General features: G+C 38.5%; 1 protein-coding gene and 1 long non-coding RNA gene across 2 annotated transcripts in view; one reads left to right on the top strand and one right to left on the bottom strand.

Annotated features, from left to right (window-relative positions):
* Nucleotides 1-5,140: 5,140 nt before the first annotated feature.
* On the bottom strand, nt 5,141-17,525 carry LOC139626750 (uncharacterized). Its single transcript, XR_011692402.1, has 3 exons — nt 17,424-17,525; nt 13,081-13,190; nt 5,141-7,516 (listed from the first exon to the last, which is right to left on the bottom strand). It is a non-coding gene; the product is annotated as an uncharacterized lncRNA (long non-coding RNA).
* Nucleotides 17,526-17,617: 92 nt separating this feature from the next.
* Nucleotides 17,618-18,291, top strand: part of LOC139626749 (uncharacterized) — a 71,357-nt gene continuing 70,683 nt past the window's right edge. The window contains exon 1 of the mRNA XM_071487229.1: nt 17,618-17,899. Within this exon, the coding sequence (XP_071343330.1) occupies nt 17,842-17,899 (58 nt within the window). The 5' untranslated portion in view covers nt 17,618-17,841. The remainder of the gene's footprint in view (nt 17,900-18,291) is intronic.

Genomic DNA, 18,291 nt, shown 5'->3' with positions numbered 1-18,291 from the left:
TGTTCAGTGATCTTAGGCTGTGTCTCAGAGCAGTTTGACTTGTGTAAGCTTATTGTTAGTTTATGAATAATCTACCATTTAGATTTTTTGTTTATGTACATTACGTCGTGAGGTAATAGTAAAGCCTTAAAAAATGTTTCCAAGATGCTGTTCAGAATCTGCTAATGAGAAATGTTGATGTTGTCAATTTGTACTTGTCTAGAATGACAAATAAAGTATTAAGGTGTTATTGCTATTTACAGCCATTCACATTTAAGTCTCTGTTTGCTGTAGCTTAAACTTGACATTATGTCGATATGGAAACCCAAATTGGTCAATATAAAAAAAAAAACATTGACATTATGAAATAACTAGTCATATGAATGAATACACACACATATATAAAATAACCATGAAAATATGAGATAATACATGACATTTTTAAAACTCAGCTCATTTTTATGAAATGTTTTTTGACAAACATTTTATTGCAGGACACTTTAAATGGATCCTGTTAGTTTCTATGTATTTTGGTTACATTTTGGTCACCACAGTATATTTTATATGTTTGACCTATTTTACCAACTAATCTCAGCGTTACTGTAGGTACAGACATGCTTGTGTAGACATTGATGTTTTTTCGGCACCTGGCTTTTATCAGGGTTTTGTAAAAAAGTGAAATAAAATATTTCTCATCAGAGTCAAATGAAATCACAAAATAATGATTTGTTGGATGGTGATGGAAAATTAATTTGAGCTTTTTTTTCTCACCCGATTATTGGATCCTAATCAGCATTAGGGTTCAAGCTGGGTTTCCTAAGACCTCTTCATTTGATCGTTATCTACAAAGCTGTTGTAGCTATTATAGGCCATATTCCTTTACTCTGCCATACAATCTAAATGGATCTAGTTTCAAAGCCTCAAGGACAAGTCTGGGATGAACTCAGCTAGACTGCACTTTCCTGCTTATCTTCATCTACTGGGGAGTCTGTAAACATTCAAATGCAAGGATCAAAGTAGTGTTGTGTTGCACAGGTTACAAATAAAACTGTAGTTTTATTTAGCAAATATAGACCATGTCTGTCATTGAACAGTAGATGTTGCTCTTTTACTTCGTCTATGGATAAAGTCACTTTTCATGCTATTACTTCATTATTTGTATCCTCTTCACTGGTCCACAGCAGCTAAGAACAGCAGGTTAGGTTATCAGAGCAGGTCTTCAGTGACACCAGCATTGTCCCGAAGGAGGTACTTTTCTGTGGGGTCACTGCTACATCCAGGGGTGACAATAAAGTGTGAAACTGTAAATGCTACGAAATATTAAAATGATTTGGCAGTTTACATCCACTGACGATCAAACAACTTCAGAGGAAACTTTGTCGATGTCGAAATGAACAAACCAATTTATTGTAGCTAACATTTTAATGATAATAGCTACATTACCAGGATAGCTTAGTAATTTTTGGAATCATTACATTCAAAAGTGGAATTACATGTGGTGATGATTGCTATCTACTTTTCCACCAATGTTAATAGGGACATCTCCTTTTGGGTGACAAATAAACTGAAAATAAGATCAAGATGTCAAATATTATCTAAACTGATCTGTCTTATTTTTGGCTGCTATGCTTACATTATTTAACCTCATGATTTCACAGATACAAGGACTGAATGTCTAACCCAGAGATTTTATGGGTGATAAAGGGGGGTTATTGTGACAGGACATTTAATGACTTATGGGGTCAATTTTGCATGAACGCGAATCTGATGCTTTTTTAGTTATTTTTCTTCTGAGACTGAGAATAAGGCAGTGACTAAGAAACTCTGAAACAAGGGTCACAGCTCTGGTAAATTTAGAAATAAAACCCATCTGTATTACGAACCGTGGTTCTGTTACTGTTGTATTAATATGGACCAAAATTTGTAATTGTGTAGTCAGATCTGAAACAGTTTAAAGATCCCTCAGAGAGATTTTAAAGTGCTGTTGTTATTTTGGGATAACAATGGGACAATGTGTTTTGTTGGCAGTGGCAGTCGATGCTGCATGAAGGTTTGTGCCAGCAAACAATAGTGTAGAGCCAAAGCACTACACATGTACAGATGCATGTCACCTTTGACCCTCGTCAGCCGGGCCCACAACCACCAATCTGTAGGTTTGCATTTGCTCATTATCCTTTTAGTTCATAACAATGTTCACTGAATTCCAGACAAGAAATAGGAACACTGTACAGTGGATAAACACTGTAACATCTAAAAGCCTGGCTCTTCCTCACCTCACCTACTTACCTTTAATGGCTGCACAATTAGCAATCACAACTTAGCGTGTGTGTGCCAGGCCCAACATCAAGCCTTTTTTTCTTGCACACTTGTTATATTAGGGTTTTGTCCTTTACTCACATTATACATGTAGGTGTTAAGTTATTGACTCTATTCAGTCCAACCTACTCTGAGCTAAACAGCAGAATAAACTCATTTTTTTTTGGCTATCAACATTAGAAGAAATTTAATTTCCTTGACATCAGGGTTGTAGCAGTAAAAAAAAAGAAAGATGGGGTAAACCTTATTTTCAGCTACTCTGTCACAGTTTTTCAGTCATAATATATTATAAATATATTGTTGAATGTTTATAAGAGAAGAGCTAAACATAAAGTGTCTCTTTTTAAATTTGTACATCAAAGCCAATTGAACAAGCAGACGTACAAGCAATTAGCCCAGTTCACTTATCTCCTAATGTTCAAATGACTGGCAGAAAAGAATAAATGAACGTGATCAAAAGTAAATGTGACAGAGGCGTTGTAATGGGGTGCAGCAGCTAACACTGCCATGCTGCTGTTATTCCCTGTTTTCTGGAGCCAAGTGAAGTTGAAGTGTAATGGCACTCAGAGTGTTGAGTGGTTTGTTGGAATGAATATACTGTCCTTTTAGTTGAATATCAACAACCTGAATGTATGGCCTGATGGAACAGCTTTGTCCTTGACCCATAATCAGCATAATAATACTCAACTGTTTGAACATTTCTTTTCCATGTTTATACAAAAGTCTTTTATGTTCCTAAGATTTTTTTTCTGGGCCGTGTTGGACTCTAGACCTAGGTAACATCTCATATCTCATCTTGTTTTAAGGAGTTGAAAGGATCCAGCTCAACTTGGCCTTCCTTAGCTGTGGACATTTGCATCCAGCAGCAGGCCGCTGGCCACTCTAGGTAGCATGTAGGAAATTTCTATGCTCTGTTTAGATCTATATAATCAAAAACAATGTAAGACATTTACAACAAAATGCTTTCATATAATGCATTGGTTTGTTTCTCAGTTTGTTTTGTTGGTACAGTGTGTGTCTGTATAGTGGACAGCTTATGTAGGTTAGTATATTCCACTCATTCCTCCTGAATCTGAATTTGAATCCTTTGCCTTTGTACCAGTGCACTGGGTAATCACGTCAGGCTGACTGTTTTTCAAATATAGAAACTTTCCTTTTATAAGGTCAACATTCATGGTTGTTTGGCTCCATAATCTACCATAAAGCCAAAGCCAAAGTCCACTTCTGAAAATGGCTCATTAAGATTTTGATCAATCTTGTGCTTTCGGTGAGACAGACTTAGGAAATGCCATCAGAAAATTGCATTTCCCAATGACATTAGGCGCCCAGTTGACCATCCAATTCCATGTGTTTCTATTGAGATGTTAAGATCTGATATCATTTGGGTCAGAAAACCTGCTTTTTTCTCTAAGTGAGGCAATTAAATTTCCTTGATGGTCTCTGAGAGCACTTAGCTTAAGAGAATACACTTCTAAATCAAAAAGCTTTCAATCATCTCAAATCATATTTGGGAGAAATCTGCCCCCGAGTGTAGTGTCACATGTAATGCTGTTGAGCATGTGACAGACCCGTGCTGAGATAAGCGATGTTGGGAAAGGTTATTGTGCATGTCTCTGTGAGCTGTGCATTGTTGCGACATGTTGTTCGGCAGACTTATTGTGTAACTTCATATCAACAACAGGACAGGACAAGAGAGCTTAACCTGAACTGAGGAGAGGCCTGACAGACTGAGACAGAAAATATCAGAGGACACAAATGAGATGACAAATACTCAGGAATGGCCGAATTTATTACATGTTTTTTCTCACACATCAAATATGACAGTTGCTATATTAGATTAACAAAGAATGATTAGACGTTTTAAACAATCATCTAATCAACAAATTAAATTGAATTGGCTTTAAGACCTGCCATGTGCAGGCAAATAATGGCCGTAAAGATTGAGGTTTAATTAGTCTTACTCCAGATGATGAAATTGGCCACTAATCTGGACAACCACGTTTTTTAAACTGACTTTCATTTTTAGATTCTAATTAAGCTTATTGAATTGAGCAATTGGAATATAGCTTTGAATCCATGTTTGGATGATTACAATAGAAAAACATACCTGCAGAGAAAACGTAGAAATTTGAAGTTTTGCTTTACTGTATTTGAGTGACTGATGAGTTTGACATTAGCTTGGGTAACGAGTTTCGCTGAGGTTGCTGGAGTGTAAACTTTCCAATTCCTGTCACTCCTGTTAGTAGATGGGCACAGCCGCAAATGTTAGCTTAAATTCTAAAGGCCAATTTGTGGATGCGCTTCTACTCATACTACAGTCGGGAACATGCATACACGGACGCGTTCCACATCAACATGATGGCGACCTCTTGACAGTGAGAGCTCCTTTGTTTGGTGTATTTGGCTGAACAACATGAAAAGTATGACTTGGCCATAATACAGTAAAATCTAGGACCACATAGATACACATTGAATTTGTTAGTACTCAACAAGGCTTTATGTTGCGTGAATTGGTCTTATGAGTACTGTTGAAGGTGGTAAGCTAATGCTAATTAGCCAGGCATGCTAACATTAACAGCTTGCTTTAAAGCAGGCAAACACAGTTTCCCTACACACCTGATTTGCAGGTGTTTTCATCCCATGATTGAACGTAACCTGATAGCCACCCATGCAGGCCCAATTACAAATTCTTGATATCCCAGATATTCAGATCTGAATTTCATGTCCTGAGTTTTAGTGTTTTAATTTAACCGAGTCAATATGAGCAACTTGAATTCTTAGGTCTTAATTAAGATCACTGAGTATGAGTAATTTTAGGGTGTTTTTTATTATTATTGACACCCTATTGACACATATTGGCTATTAAAAAATGTTTAGGAGGGTAATTCAGAACATATGAATAAATGAAATAAAATTTCACAATCAGGTATTCAGTTGCTTAACACATTAAAACTATTCTGCCCATTTCTTTCCCATATCTCTATAGTCTGGGTTGTATAGATAATAATACACATAATCTGTCTATGACAATATTTTGTGACAGTGTTAAAAGTTATATAAATGAATGTAATATATAAAGAGCTTTTGTCACTAAAGGTGAAAAAAAGGAGGGAGCCAATCTGGCAAGTCTGAAATAAATGACTTCATTCTCAAACTACCTGTACACTGGTTTACCATCCTGCTCTATCTTACGACAGCTAATTAGGCAGGTTTTATACCCAGGTTTACTTAACTCTGTCATGCAAGGATAAATTACCATTTTGCACTTCTCACTTAATCATTCTAATTACCACAGGCAATTTATCAGGCTGTCTTCAGGGTATGAATAATTGGAATGATTATTAGATGAGAGTATATATATCGGGATATGCAGCATTTATGTTCGTATATATGCTACATTTTGAGGAGATTCTGATGTGGAACATACAAATATGAATTTTTGCTACAGTATAATACAACCCTTCATATTTTAGTCAATAACTTCATAGTCGAATGTGTCAGGTGCAACCATTTTACAGTTATTCACAGGGTCTGTGCACCTTTACAGAGATCATCGGCGGTAGACAGAAGGCTCGCTGTTATGCAGGTTTACACATTTTAATGCTTGTGTGCATTGGGAATGTGTTTGGGAGGGGGTGGCCCTTTGCTGACTTTGTCCTGACATTCATTCCCACACTATATCAGCATTGAAAGAGGGATGCATCAGACACCCCCTCCACACAGATCAAAGAGGGGTGTGCCATGCTGCTGTGGGCTTACTTGAGAGACTACCGACATGAAAATACCACATCCCAGTCCTCAGTGGGGGGCCGGTCTGTAATTGTGTCTTGTCAGACCTCCAAAGTCCCTCTCACAGCTTCGTACCTGACATTTTCCTCCAGTGAATTTATTTTTCATTCTTTGGTATTTTGGCAGCAGTGCCACTTGTGACCAAATTTAGCTCTTTTCTCGTTCCATGTGTACTGCGAGCCAATGATAAAAGTGTGTGAATATCGCACTCTGTGTGAGAATAAATGTTAACCCCATCAGGAAAAGGTCACGTCCAGCAACTGATGAACAGCCATATGCACCAGCATTGTAGGAGTTTATAATTCATTAGTTTGTATGAAAACATTTAGTAAGAATAGAAGCTGCTGTGGAATTCAGAGAACAGCCACATCAGCGATCCATCTACAGAATCAGATTTACCATGAAGCCATTTTATGTGATGAAGCAAAACTAAGAGCGACATCTATGTGGCATTTCACAATAAAAGTCATCACTGCAGATATTTGCTGCAATTACATCAAACTGGAAAAAAGTTACACAACTATGTACTTGCCCACAACAAAGATTCTGAGCTCTACTCACCACGATGGACAAATTGCATCAATATATACGGCTTACAGTTTATGGTTTCACTGCGTTTTTCCAAAAATGCCTGAAATGTCTAAGTAGTGGTTTAAACAGGTTTTTGTTAGGATTTATGTCCACCCACCCAAAATACACTGTTCAGTTGTAGTAAACAAGGTCCTGTGTCAGTAAATTGTGGTTGTGTTTTTGGTATAATGAAGTTTTTTGTTCACTGATGCATTTTTAAAAGTGGCTGGGTGTAGAGTTAGGCAGCATGGAAGCAAAGATTACATAATACCCTGTCTCCTGTTAGGATGTGATCTGACCAAATGCAAAGCAAATTTCTGCTGCAGTGTGACTGCATAGAAAGACATCGTAAGTCGAAAAGTTCTGAATGACAGAAAAGAGCATGCCCATATCTCAGTTCAGACGTTCTGATTCTAATTAATGAAAGGGCAGAGACAGGAAGAACGTGAGGGGGTCTAAAAGAAAATGACAAAGGACTGAAGTTTCTGGTAAGTTTTGCTAGTAGCTGAGCTGTCAGTGCAGGCATTGCTAGCTACAATGGTACAATTGGTTCATTGGCTGTTTGGATCAAATAAACACAGAACTGCAAACTGCAAACAGTGTAAAGGTCAAATTTGTGCAAATAGCACCGTGTAATCATTTGCTGCTTCTTTTCACCTGTCAGTCAGAAGCTCCACTAAGAGGGCGTGACAGAGAGCATCATCCGAACAACTTCATACTCAACACTGCACTTCCTTGGGTCCTGAGCAATACACCCGGCAGTGTGTGTGGTCAGTCAGCCTCGTTTGCTGCTGCTGGAGTTTGCTGCTCTGCTCCAATAGTGTCTGGCTGATGTCGTAGAAAGGGCTGTTGCAGTTAAGTTCTGTAACACATAGAAAAATGATGTTGGAAGCTTTGTCAAGTACCGTCATCCAAAAAACTTCGGTCCACATTGTACTTCTGTGGGTCCTCAGGAATACACCCACAAAGTTTGAAGTCGATTGGATGAATGTTTGTCGAAAAAATCAAAGGACAGACTGACAAAGATTCCTCCATTAATACTATAGTTAGATGCATGAGCGAGCTAAAAGTACTGCTGTAAAATGTGTATTTTCAGTTTAGACAGCTCTCTTATAGCTCGCATATATATATATATATGTGTTGAAACTGTTTGCATGTTGTAGGCTCACATGACTATTACATCTGCATCATTTAAAAAAAAAGATGAAGAAAACCACTGTACCAGACAATACAGAACCCCAGTCAACATCATAGATGTTTCTCCAGCATCCATCCTCTCCTGTTTTGACTGCTACAGGCTTTGATGTTACATGACATTACATTCCTTTTACTGTCAGTAGGTGACAACTTGTTCGTCTCTTGGTAAGCTTTGTAAGTTGCTTGGGAAGTTTTAAGGTCATTCGGTCTGAGAGGTTAGGGGGTCATCTGCCAAGAAAATGTGATGTTATTTGACTAAGGGCTTTGAATTACCACATAATTTTGAACCATTATCATTATAAAACAATTTATATTATATAAATATTTATTATTATTAAATATTTAATATAAAAAATACTGCTGGTTGTTGTTTTCTACAGAACACTCAGATGTTAGCAAGAACAAAAGCGATACAGTGAGCACTATGACCTGAAGGTGCGCCATGCAAAATGACACCAGTGAAAAACGTCTTGAATGTGATTTGAACTTGATCACATTTCCCACTGCCATTTGACAATTAAACAGCATTTGGCTGCTTGCCAAAGTTGCTGTTCAGTCTGACATCTGTGAGAAGGTGTGCGTAGCCACTAGTCAGCTGACCGAGCTAGTGAGTCGACTCCTCTCTCACTCTCGTCTCAAAATAATTTCCTCTGACAGTTAGCATTGTTGAGACTTCAGTCTTTTTTAAGCTCGTCATCTGTGACAGCTGTAATTCTTTGCTGTTTGGAAGATTTTCTCCCTGGGTCATTTCTGCTGTAAAGACATCAGGAGACTCTATAAACTTGTTTTCACTTGTCATTCATTTATTTCCTCTCTGGCAGCAAAACACGTTACACGAGTCTTCAGAAACACCTGCGACTAAAACTAGACTAACAAAACACTTTTCATACCTACACACACACACACACATTTTCATACCTAATATCCATATTATTATTCATTTGGCTAAGGCGCTGCACAAAAAATACTTTGCACTGTACCAAACCCTGCCTTTGAATCAAATGTGGTGTAAGGCCCTACAGATTCAAGTAGTACAAACTGCTACATTTACTCAGTCCAGTCTCATCTCTATTAATTTTTACTGTGCAGCAAAAAAAAAAAAAAAATCAATAATAGTAACTATAGAAATGTACATCCCTAACTGCATCAACACAGTGATAAGTGCAGCACAAACACATACTGCAGGTTGTCTCAGGCTGTTCAGTGCTACAGCTCTTGATTACTGTAGTGCTCCTTGAAATCTCCCCGCACTAACATGCAGCATGTTACTGAGAGGACTGAAGATTAGCATATGACATGACAGATTACATTAAATCATGTCTGCGCCGTACTTTATGACATTAGCCTCTTAGCCCAGGCACATAGATGCATGCAAATGCTCCCCCAAACCCTCTTATTTAAATCTGCTGCATGACATGGCACCTTTGATATGATTATTAGTCATCTAAGCGACTTGACTTCACCCTCATCAGATAGGGGGTGTCAGTGAAGGTGAGAAATGATGGCCACTTTGAACATGAACCTTGACAAGCTGCGGAGAAACTCTGAAAAGCAGGCGTCTGGCTGAAAATGTTATTTAACAAAGGATGTCCACGCGGGGAGGTTTATCTTTGCTTTCCTGGGAAAATGTTTAAAAGTATCACTGTCCCCTCAAATATCATAAAGGAGGAAAGTTGCTCAGAATGTGGTTGTTCTTTTCATGCTGTCCAACTCATTAGTAACAGAAGTCAGTCTGTCTCAGTCATAACTGCTGCCCAGATGGCTCCCCAATCTGCCCCATGTAAGGAGTGAATCATCATAATCACACATAATCTGCTTTTTAACACATGCCTTTTGCTTCAATTTTTAAAAATTGTACACTACAGTAATACATAAATCAAGCTCTTCCCCTTTTAAGACCCTGAGGTGAGACTTATCACGCAGTCAAAAAGCAGTCGCCGGTCTTGATATTTCAACCACATTCAATTGTCAGTCACATCCAGTGTTTGCATATTGTGATACCCAGTCTCCTGCTCTTTGGGGAGGTAGGGATTGTAGATACTTCTCTCCAATTATTCCCAGTGTCATTGGAGAAGCCCCCAACACCACTCGAGTGTCTTGTCTGTGCTCCGTGGTCTTTAATCTTAATTATAAAGCTATCATTACAGCATGAACCCTGGGCTGCCAACAGTGGAGCCCTGGGCTCATCTGCTCCGAATCAATCAAACTAAGTTCTGCACTGGAGGACTTTTTTCTCTTTTTTCAATCAGGTCATTTTGATTCTCCCTTATCTCATTTTCATAATTATGCTTGTCCCTTCTCTAATGGAGTGAAAATGCTCTACCTCCAGAAGCTTTACATGGTCAAGTCTGAATATTTAAACCTTGAACGTCTGACCTTGCTTTATAACTTTGTGACAGTGAATAATCCAAAAGATCAGAATTTGTTCCCTGTGGTGCTCGTTAACAGAGGCTTGTTAATAGAGGGGGATGAGACAAGAACAAAGTAACTTCAGCAGTTTATTGTTTATGAGAAGGTGTTAGATATGGAGTTATGTGCCTGCGAAACGCCCTCATTCACACTCAAATTGTCAGCTTCTGCTGTAAATCAAAGCAGTAAAATTGGATGACAGAGAGAAAGTTGGCAGCAGTCAATGACAAATTCTCCCTATCTCAAACGCAGCTGACATCTTAAAGCTGTGATCAAGTGGAATAATCAAAGGCGTTCAGTATGTGAAGTACAGAATGTGTCTGTGGTTGGTGATATTGTTAGGAGGTTTATATAAAGTCAAACTGAAATTAAAGCTAAAAAAAAATCACCATACAGCCTCTGTGTTTGTTTAGACTTGTGTAATTACAATAAAGAAGAAATTTAAATTGGATCTCTTTTTCTGCAGTGACAGCGCCCCCTGGATTCTAGTTCTTCATTTTTGGGTCACGAGCGTTAGTGTTGGTGCTGTAATTTTATTGGTGCCATATCAGAATTAATAATATGACAACAATCTCAATGTTACACAGGCAGCTGACCAGCTGGGGGTTGCTTAGTCCCATCTGTGCTTTGTGATATAGGATGCTGAGCTCAGAGGATTACTTGTCATTGTGAGTTCTGACTTGAAGTCTGGTTATTTTTCGCCACCACGACTCGACCCATGAAAGACAGACAGTTAATGTTAGCTAGACTGAGTGCTGGTACTTATGGGCATAAAAGCTCTCAGATGCATGCTGAAGGAAAACCATGGAGTGCTTTGAAAGTGATGAGTAAAACCTTAAAATCCATTTTAAATTCAAGCTAACTTAAAATCAAGCTGTCTCCAGTTAGTTTGATGTTAGCTTAGCACGCTCAAAATAACAGGCTTCCACTTTCTCTGTGCTGAGTTGAATATGTGACAGTAACTAGTTAGCCTGCCTCATTAGCCAGCATGCACATATGATTCAAACTTAAGAAGCGGAGTGGGTCCTCCCAAACACTGAATGTTGTAAGAGACATACAGTATGACATGCTCCAATAAAATGCACCAAGGAAGTCGACAGTGTGTCTCCTAGAAATGCCAGCTCTCAAATGTCAGTCAGCTGCTGCCAAGGGAAACGTCCATACAGAGGCCTGAAGCTTGTTTCCACAAACATGTTCAGAAATGCTTTTCCCTCTTTTGAAAAATTTAAGTATATACACAATAGCTTCAGTATCATGACATTTTTTATTTCCTCTTATGGAAAGTGAGTCTATTTAAAATTTCTGTAAAACTATTCTGCTCTGAATGTAGCCTCAGACGGAGTGAAATCTAGTATACTTTGAGTTCATTTCAAACAATAAGAGTCTGATATAATTTGTTTGTTTTCAAAATATGGTATGCATATTTCTGTATCAGCAACACCAATCGTCCTCTGGATTTCACTCATAATTCATCAAAGATTCAATATCCAGATATGAAGTCTAACTGTAAATATTTGGACAGTAAAAACATTTTTTTGTTGTTCAGGCTTTTCAAATAAAATCCTGGACCAAGTATCAGCTTCATGTGAGCAGGTCTACATCAATATAGAAAGAACTGTGTGAGAGACATACATTTTTAACACATAGTGCCCAAGGTTTAGAGGTTCAGAAGTAAGATACACATGAAGTCAAACAAAATCATTTTTAATATTTTGTGGAAAATCCTCCACAGTCTGTGACTGTCTGAAGTCTTTGGCCAACAGATATCAACAGACACTTTTTATCTTCCTGGTGATGAACTGATTCATGCTTAAACTTTAAAGGCCATATCCATGTGTTGACGAAATGAAATATTGTTGAAATATTATGGTTTAAGGAGGCATTCTGAAGTACTTCTAACCTTATATCAGTCCTTATTTGAGCCTTTAAATTATAAAATAAAGTTACTGAAATGTTACATGGTGCAATACTTTTCTTAGTTGTATTTAGAGACAATAGATTTTACAGAAGAAAGTCATATGTGCCATATCAATGCTCCCACTGACCCTCTTTTCCACTGCAGTGGTTCTCTGAAGCTTAATGAACATAATACCTTTCACAGTACTTCTATATTGTATAATGTTGTATGTATGCTCAGTGACTTTATTCTGGTCTGCCTTCCGTCACATGCATATAAGACGGTCTTATAAACAGTAAGGACGTAAACTTTAACGTATGATCTTTCACGGGTGTGAAATGAGCTTGTTAACCCATAAAAGTATCATTAACTGTCTATTTTTAAAAAGAGATTAAAGCAGCAGTTGCTACTAAAATATGTTTAGACTCGTATACCCTGAATGGGTATACAAGAACTGGTTACTCTACTCTGCTGTTATTTCTACTTACCATATACTGTATCTCTGATTGTGTATCTTGCCCATTGAATTAATCCTTGGACGGATGGAACAAATGTTTTGGGGCCATTTAGTTGTACTTCTTAGGGTTTTTGGTTAGTTTTAGGTATTTCTTATATAGGTATTTCCTCTCGCCACAAAAATAGCTTCTTCCCATCTGCTATTAGCCTTATCAACAAGGCTAGAGAGCCCCACTGTTGCTGATCAATTGCACCAATCACCAGAAAAAATTCCTTGTATGTGAAAACATACTTGGCAATAAAACTGATTCTGATTCTGATTCTGATTCTGATTTTGTGGTTGTAAATGTACATGCAGTATCTGTATCTGTTTCACCCATTCCTATTGTGATTTGTATGATTTTACTTGAACTAAATTGTGAACTGTGAAATAAATGAAATTGATTAAAAGTGATGCTCTGCCTGGCCTTCACTTCTGCCATCTTCTGCTCTTGCTTGTGGTGAGGTCTCTCTGCCTGTAGTCTCGTCTTCAGGACATTGCGCCTGTTCACTCTGTGTGTTTAGGATCATTGTCCTGCTGTGAATGATGAAATGTTGTTATCAATAAATACCAGGCTATCAGTTCCATTGGCAGCCATACTTGCCCAAGCCATAACAGAAGTCTGACAGATGAGGTGGTGGCTTTCTACTTTCTTCTTTCCTTCATTTTGATAGAGGTTGATTTTATTATCAGTCCATGAGAACTATAGAACTTTCTTTTTGTGTGCACTGCTACATGGCCTTTCTGTTTATCATTCATCATCTCACGGTAAATCCTCTGAGGTCACGATCATGAAGTCTTCCCATGATTGTTGACAAGGAAACGTGTACACCCACGTCCTGAACGTCCTTGACTTGCTGTGCTGTCATAAAAGGGTTTTTCTTCACCACACAAATCATTATCCGCTCTTTTACAAGGCTCATGCTCCTTGGTTGACCAGCTCGTCGACCATTTTCTAGTTTTCCTGTGGACATCTACTTTTTATAGAATGTACCCAACCAGATTTTTTGCTTTTTAGAGCTTAATTATTATCTTCTCTTTTGTGCTGAGCTAACGTTGAAACAACACACAGCTGCCCAGGAAACATTCAGTCACCAGTTTGCAATTTGGGTATCATGGGCCCTATTTTACACCTGGCTCTAAGTGCAAGTTTCTTTGCTAGTTTCAGACCAATGAAGTTGTAATTTCTCTGTCCAGTGTTTAAATAACAAATATGCTTGTGCCCATTGGTGTGTTGGTCTTAAAAGGAGGTGTGGTCAGGCGCATTGTTGGCTTATCTTGTGGTTATCTTGAGGCAACGGAAAGTAATTGACCAACAAAAACCTGGTCTGAAGTCAATGGTGCAGTATTTCACAGTTTTTTAAGGACACATTGTCAAGAGAGTGCGGCTACAGACGGTGGGTGCACAATGTGTCTGTTACACACAAGCAGAGTGTGCTGAAGTTACACCTCAGGTGTTGGGATACGTCAGGTGGAACATTACAACACAGCCTCAGAAGGTCGGAGCATTCTTTGAGGCATATTGTGTGTTGTTTGATGTTGTCATGTGTCACTGATGTCTCTTGCATGAGGCTCTGCAGAGCAGCGTTCTTTCCTAGTACCCTGTAAATCTGCCACAGTGTTCCCCATTTATCACTTAAATTTGTTCCACCACAGTTTCATAATGAACCAAATTTTTATTCACACTTCTCATCGTATAACATAAAAGACGTGTAATGTTGTGATTTGTGCTGTTGCTTCTTTGTAGAGCTGTGCGCAGCGCACTGATTCGCTCAGTCCTCCTTGCCCCGGGGTGCATATGCTGGGACTGGGTTCACTGGTCAGTCACAATATGTGAGGCCAAAAACACCCCCGTGATTAATTAAGAGACTAAGTACAACCCTTTTGAACCATGCGCCCGGACCAGCGACCATTTTTTTCACCATTAAAATAGCAAAGTGATATGGACACGCCCTAAATGCGTTTGTGCCATGTGCTTCAGACCATCCTCTTTGGACTGTCAAAGCAGAGCCCAATGTGATAAGAGTGTTATATCTCCCTCATAGTTCTGTCTATATCAACGTCAGCCTTCTCAAGTTAAACTTGAAGCCTGTCACTATAAGGTAGTATTAACTATTATTTCAGATCGAAAATGTTGAAGCACAGAGCTTGAAGAACAGAAAATGTGTCACTATACAAATACCTACGATCTTGGCTGTAGAGCTGCGAGTTTAACAGAAAGTCTGTGAACTTATGAACTGTCAGTCTTCAGTGGAGAGACTCAGATGAAATCCTACACAAAGAAAAACTGTAAGTCACATCATTCACCATTAAAGACGATGAAACGGATCAAAGAACAGATGAACTGAGCTTTTCAACTTTGAAGAGCCGCTGCAGGTGTGGTATTGCTTCCCACTGTCCATGCCACCTAGTCATCGCACAAAGGGAGAGGAGCCTGACAAGTGAGCGTATGACAGAAGATTATGTTGAGTTCAGAGGTCACATTTCTTTAGTGCGCAAAACCTTCAAAATACCTTTTATTGCTGCCTGAGAGAAAGTGAACGCTCTAGTTTAATGCCATAGAGTGGAGGTCCTCATTGGTTTTAAAATATGCAAAGAAGTACATGCTAACATTAACCACTGCCTTCATTATTTATCCTCCTGAAAAGTGTTTTATCAGCACTAGGCCTGCTTTACTTTATTTTTAAATATTCAAATTAGGGCGGAACTGAAATATCTACCATGCATTTTACATTTGATTTTAAAATTAAGCTCTCACTTCTCATATGTTTGGTTAAAGATGGTTTGGTTTATTGCAAATTCTGTAGAGCTGCAATTTTTAAAGGAATTGCCGAAGGGTTAGCTGTCCTCAATAATCAATATTTTTTCCATGTGGCTCACATAGAGGTGACGAGCGTTCAGCTTCTGATCACAATGAATCCAGTGGCACATTCAGTTTTCACTTTTTTTACCAAAAGAAAAGCTCAAACTAATATTAACTGACAAAATAAAATACCTTTTATGTCCCTTTGTAACATCATAACATCAAAACATGGCTGTACTGTAAAATAATGTGAATTCCAAGATTACTGTGTGATGCAAGGGGCACTTTAATGTATTTCTTAAGTTTAGTTGAGCAATTACTTCAGAGTGTTTGTTAGACCTGAGAGTGAACTCGTACTAAATGTAGTAACAGCAGTGCATCATAGTGTTTGAAAAAACATGTTTTTCACAGTAACACCATAAGGTCATAAACTAACAGATTAATCTCTCTCAAGTCACTTTGTGTCCATTTCTCCGTTTTCTCTGGTTGATTCTTTCCCTGATGTGGACGTTATTTACATGGCCGGAGGTTTTAGAGGGAGAGGGAAAAGCTTTTACTGTGGTTTACATTGGCCATGTATCATTGGTCTTACTAAAAACTAAAGAGCTGTTCCTCGCTTTTTAGCACTCAACCCCCCCCCCACCCCCCCCCCCCCCCCCCCCCCCCACCCCCCCACCCCCCACTAACACCCATCACAAATTTGGTCTGGTATGTGACTGCTAATTTATCCTTTCAATGTATGATATCCTGTCATCTCCTCATTTGTCCCTGAGTGTTTCTAATCTGAGATAATCCCAGTCAAATCCTTTGATTGTGTGTTTGGACCTGATCCATCTCTGAAGAAGCAATTTAATGGGCTTCATGGCACTTGGTGTAAAGTCATTTATCTAGTGGATTGGATGTGAATGCTTGTTTTAATAAGTGCTCTTCATGAATAGTAGGAGACGTGCCATTTAATTAGGCAGAGTATAGACCTATTCCATCCCTACAACTTCTCCAAGATTTTTTATGTATTTTTTTTTTTGTGGAGCTGAGTGCTTTGATAGAGAGGGCTGAGGACCTTCCGATTTTGCATGTGGATGAAGAAAAACCTGTGTGATCATATGGTTTTATAAGAGTAGTTAAAGGACAATATAGACACTGACAGTAATAAAAACATTAGAAAGGTATGATCTATTATATTTATTGACAACATATTAAAACCAAATATGTCACAGAAACAATGCAATTTTTAACCAAATATATGGCAGTCTTATAGGAAGAGACAAAAATATGCACAGCAGGGTGGGATTAGTCAGCTAAACAACCCAAATGCTTTCTTTTTGGCACCAAATGCCAGATACACAGGTATGTGGTTCAGTGATAACTTGAAATTCAGAGATATTTTTGAAACAGTGGGTCTGATTTCACTCAGAAATAAATAAAAGCAGGTTTCTCATTTCTAGCCAAGGACTGTCAATTTTACTGGATGAAGTGACAGCTGTCATGGGCAGATTTGATTAGCTATAATTAGCTAGTGTTAGCTAATGACCTACAGCTAATATAAAAATAAAAAAAAAGTAAAATTCATCATAACTTTGCTTTTGAAAGTACTATGGTATATAAATAAAGTACTGGGTTGATTAAGATTTGTACTGACAAGGCTGAAGAGCTCTGTTTATTTTTGTATGACTTATTTAAATTGATGGATGGCAGCTCATACGGTTCTTGGTCAGTTTGAAGACAGAAACTTTGACTAGTAGGGAAACAAATACATGCCACAACTGTTACTGGGGAACTTTGAATTGATTTTTGTGCAGAAAGATGTGTGGGGGAAATTCCAAAATCTGTTAGTCATTTCCCAGTAGTGAGCATGCATGATGGTTTGTTGCAACACAATGTTTTTAGGAAAGTAGTCTTTTCCATCACATGCTACCTCTTCAACTTTATGCCATTTATAATGTGACTGAAATTAAAAAGACTCCTACCTCTGTGGTGTGTTACAATAATCCCTTTCTCACCCACAATATCTATTTTTAGACATTGTTGATGGAGAATAGACGAAGCTCACTGCCAAGCTTCTCTCTTTTTCTTTTTTTCCCCCCATCATTTGGCTTCCTGTTCTGACGTGCCCCAGTGTGCACTTGTGATTGGCTGGTCACTTTCACAACTTCCTCAATAACAGAAACACAGAGCGATCAGCTGATAGACAGTACAGTTATAGGAAGTGCAAATGTAAAGTTGTTCATTTCAGCTTTGTCAGGTTAATTTGTCTTTTAAATGTTTGTGTAACCCCAGCGAGAGAAAACAGGAATGTGAACAGGAAGTGGAGGAAACTGCTGGTATCTGGAAGCACTCAGTAGTGGGTGGAAGGAGTCGTCTCTCAGCCACAGCAAAGAGTGAAACATGAGCAGTGAGTACCAACCACTGTCTTCAGCAGAATCATGCAGAAGTTTATTCATCGGTAAGTATGTTGTCCTAAGGTGTTATTTGCTATTTCATGATGCTGTGGATTACACTGTGGAATTGGTTTGTTCATATATAAATGGTAAAAATCTTTTTCTTATCTGGACATGCCCACTGTCTCTGGCACCCAGATGTTCCCGCACTAAGACCACGGCCTGCAACTGCCAAACGTCTTCGGCTCCCTCCAGGGAGTTGTGTAGAAAGTTACTGGGACTAAAAACATTCCTACCTCAGAGTAGGACTCGAGAGTTGTTTACAAATCCTGCACTGACTTTCAGCAGGAGAAGGATTACTCCTGGGAGGGAGAGGGTCGCTGCTCTTTTACAACATTCTCAGCTGCAAGCTACAAATCCTGATGATGCATCATAGTTTTCTGACAGTTACGGTTTG

The sequence above is a fragment of the Trachinotus anak genome, unplaced genomic scaffold (genome assembly GCF_046630095.1).
Source record: "Trachinotus anak isolate AG129_WGS33_773 ecotype Australia unplaced genomic scaffold, CSIRO_AGI_Tana_v1 ptg000010l, whole genome shotgun sequence".
Taxonomy (NCBI): Eukaryota; Metazoa; Chordata; class Actinopteri; order Carangiformes; family Carangidae; genus Trachinotus; species Trachinotus anak.
This window is presented reverse-complemented; position numbering and strand designations above follow the sequence as displayed.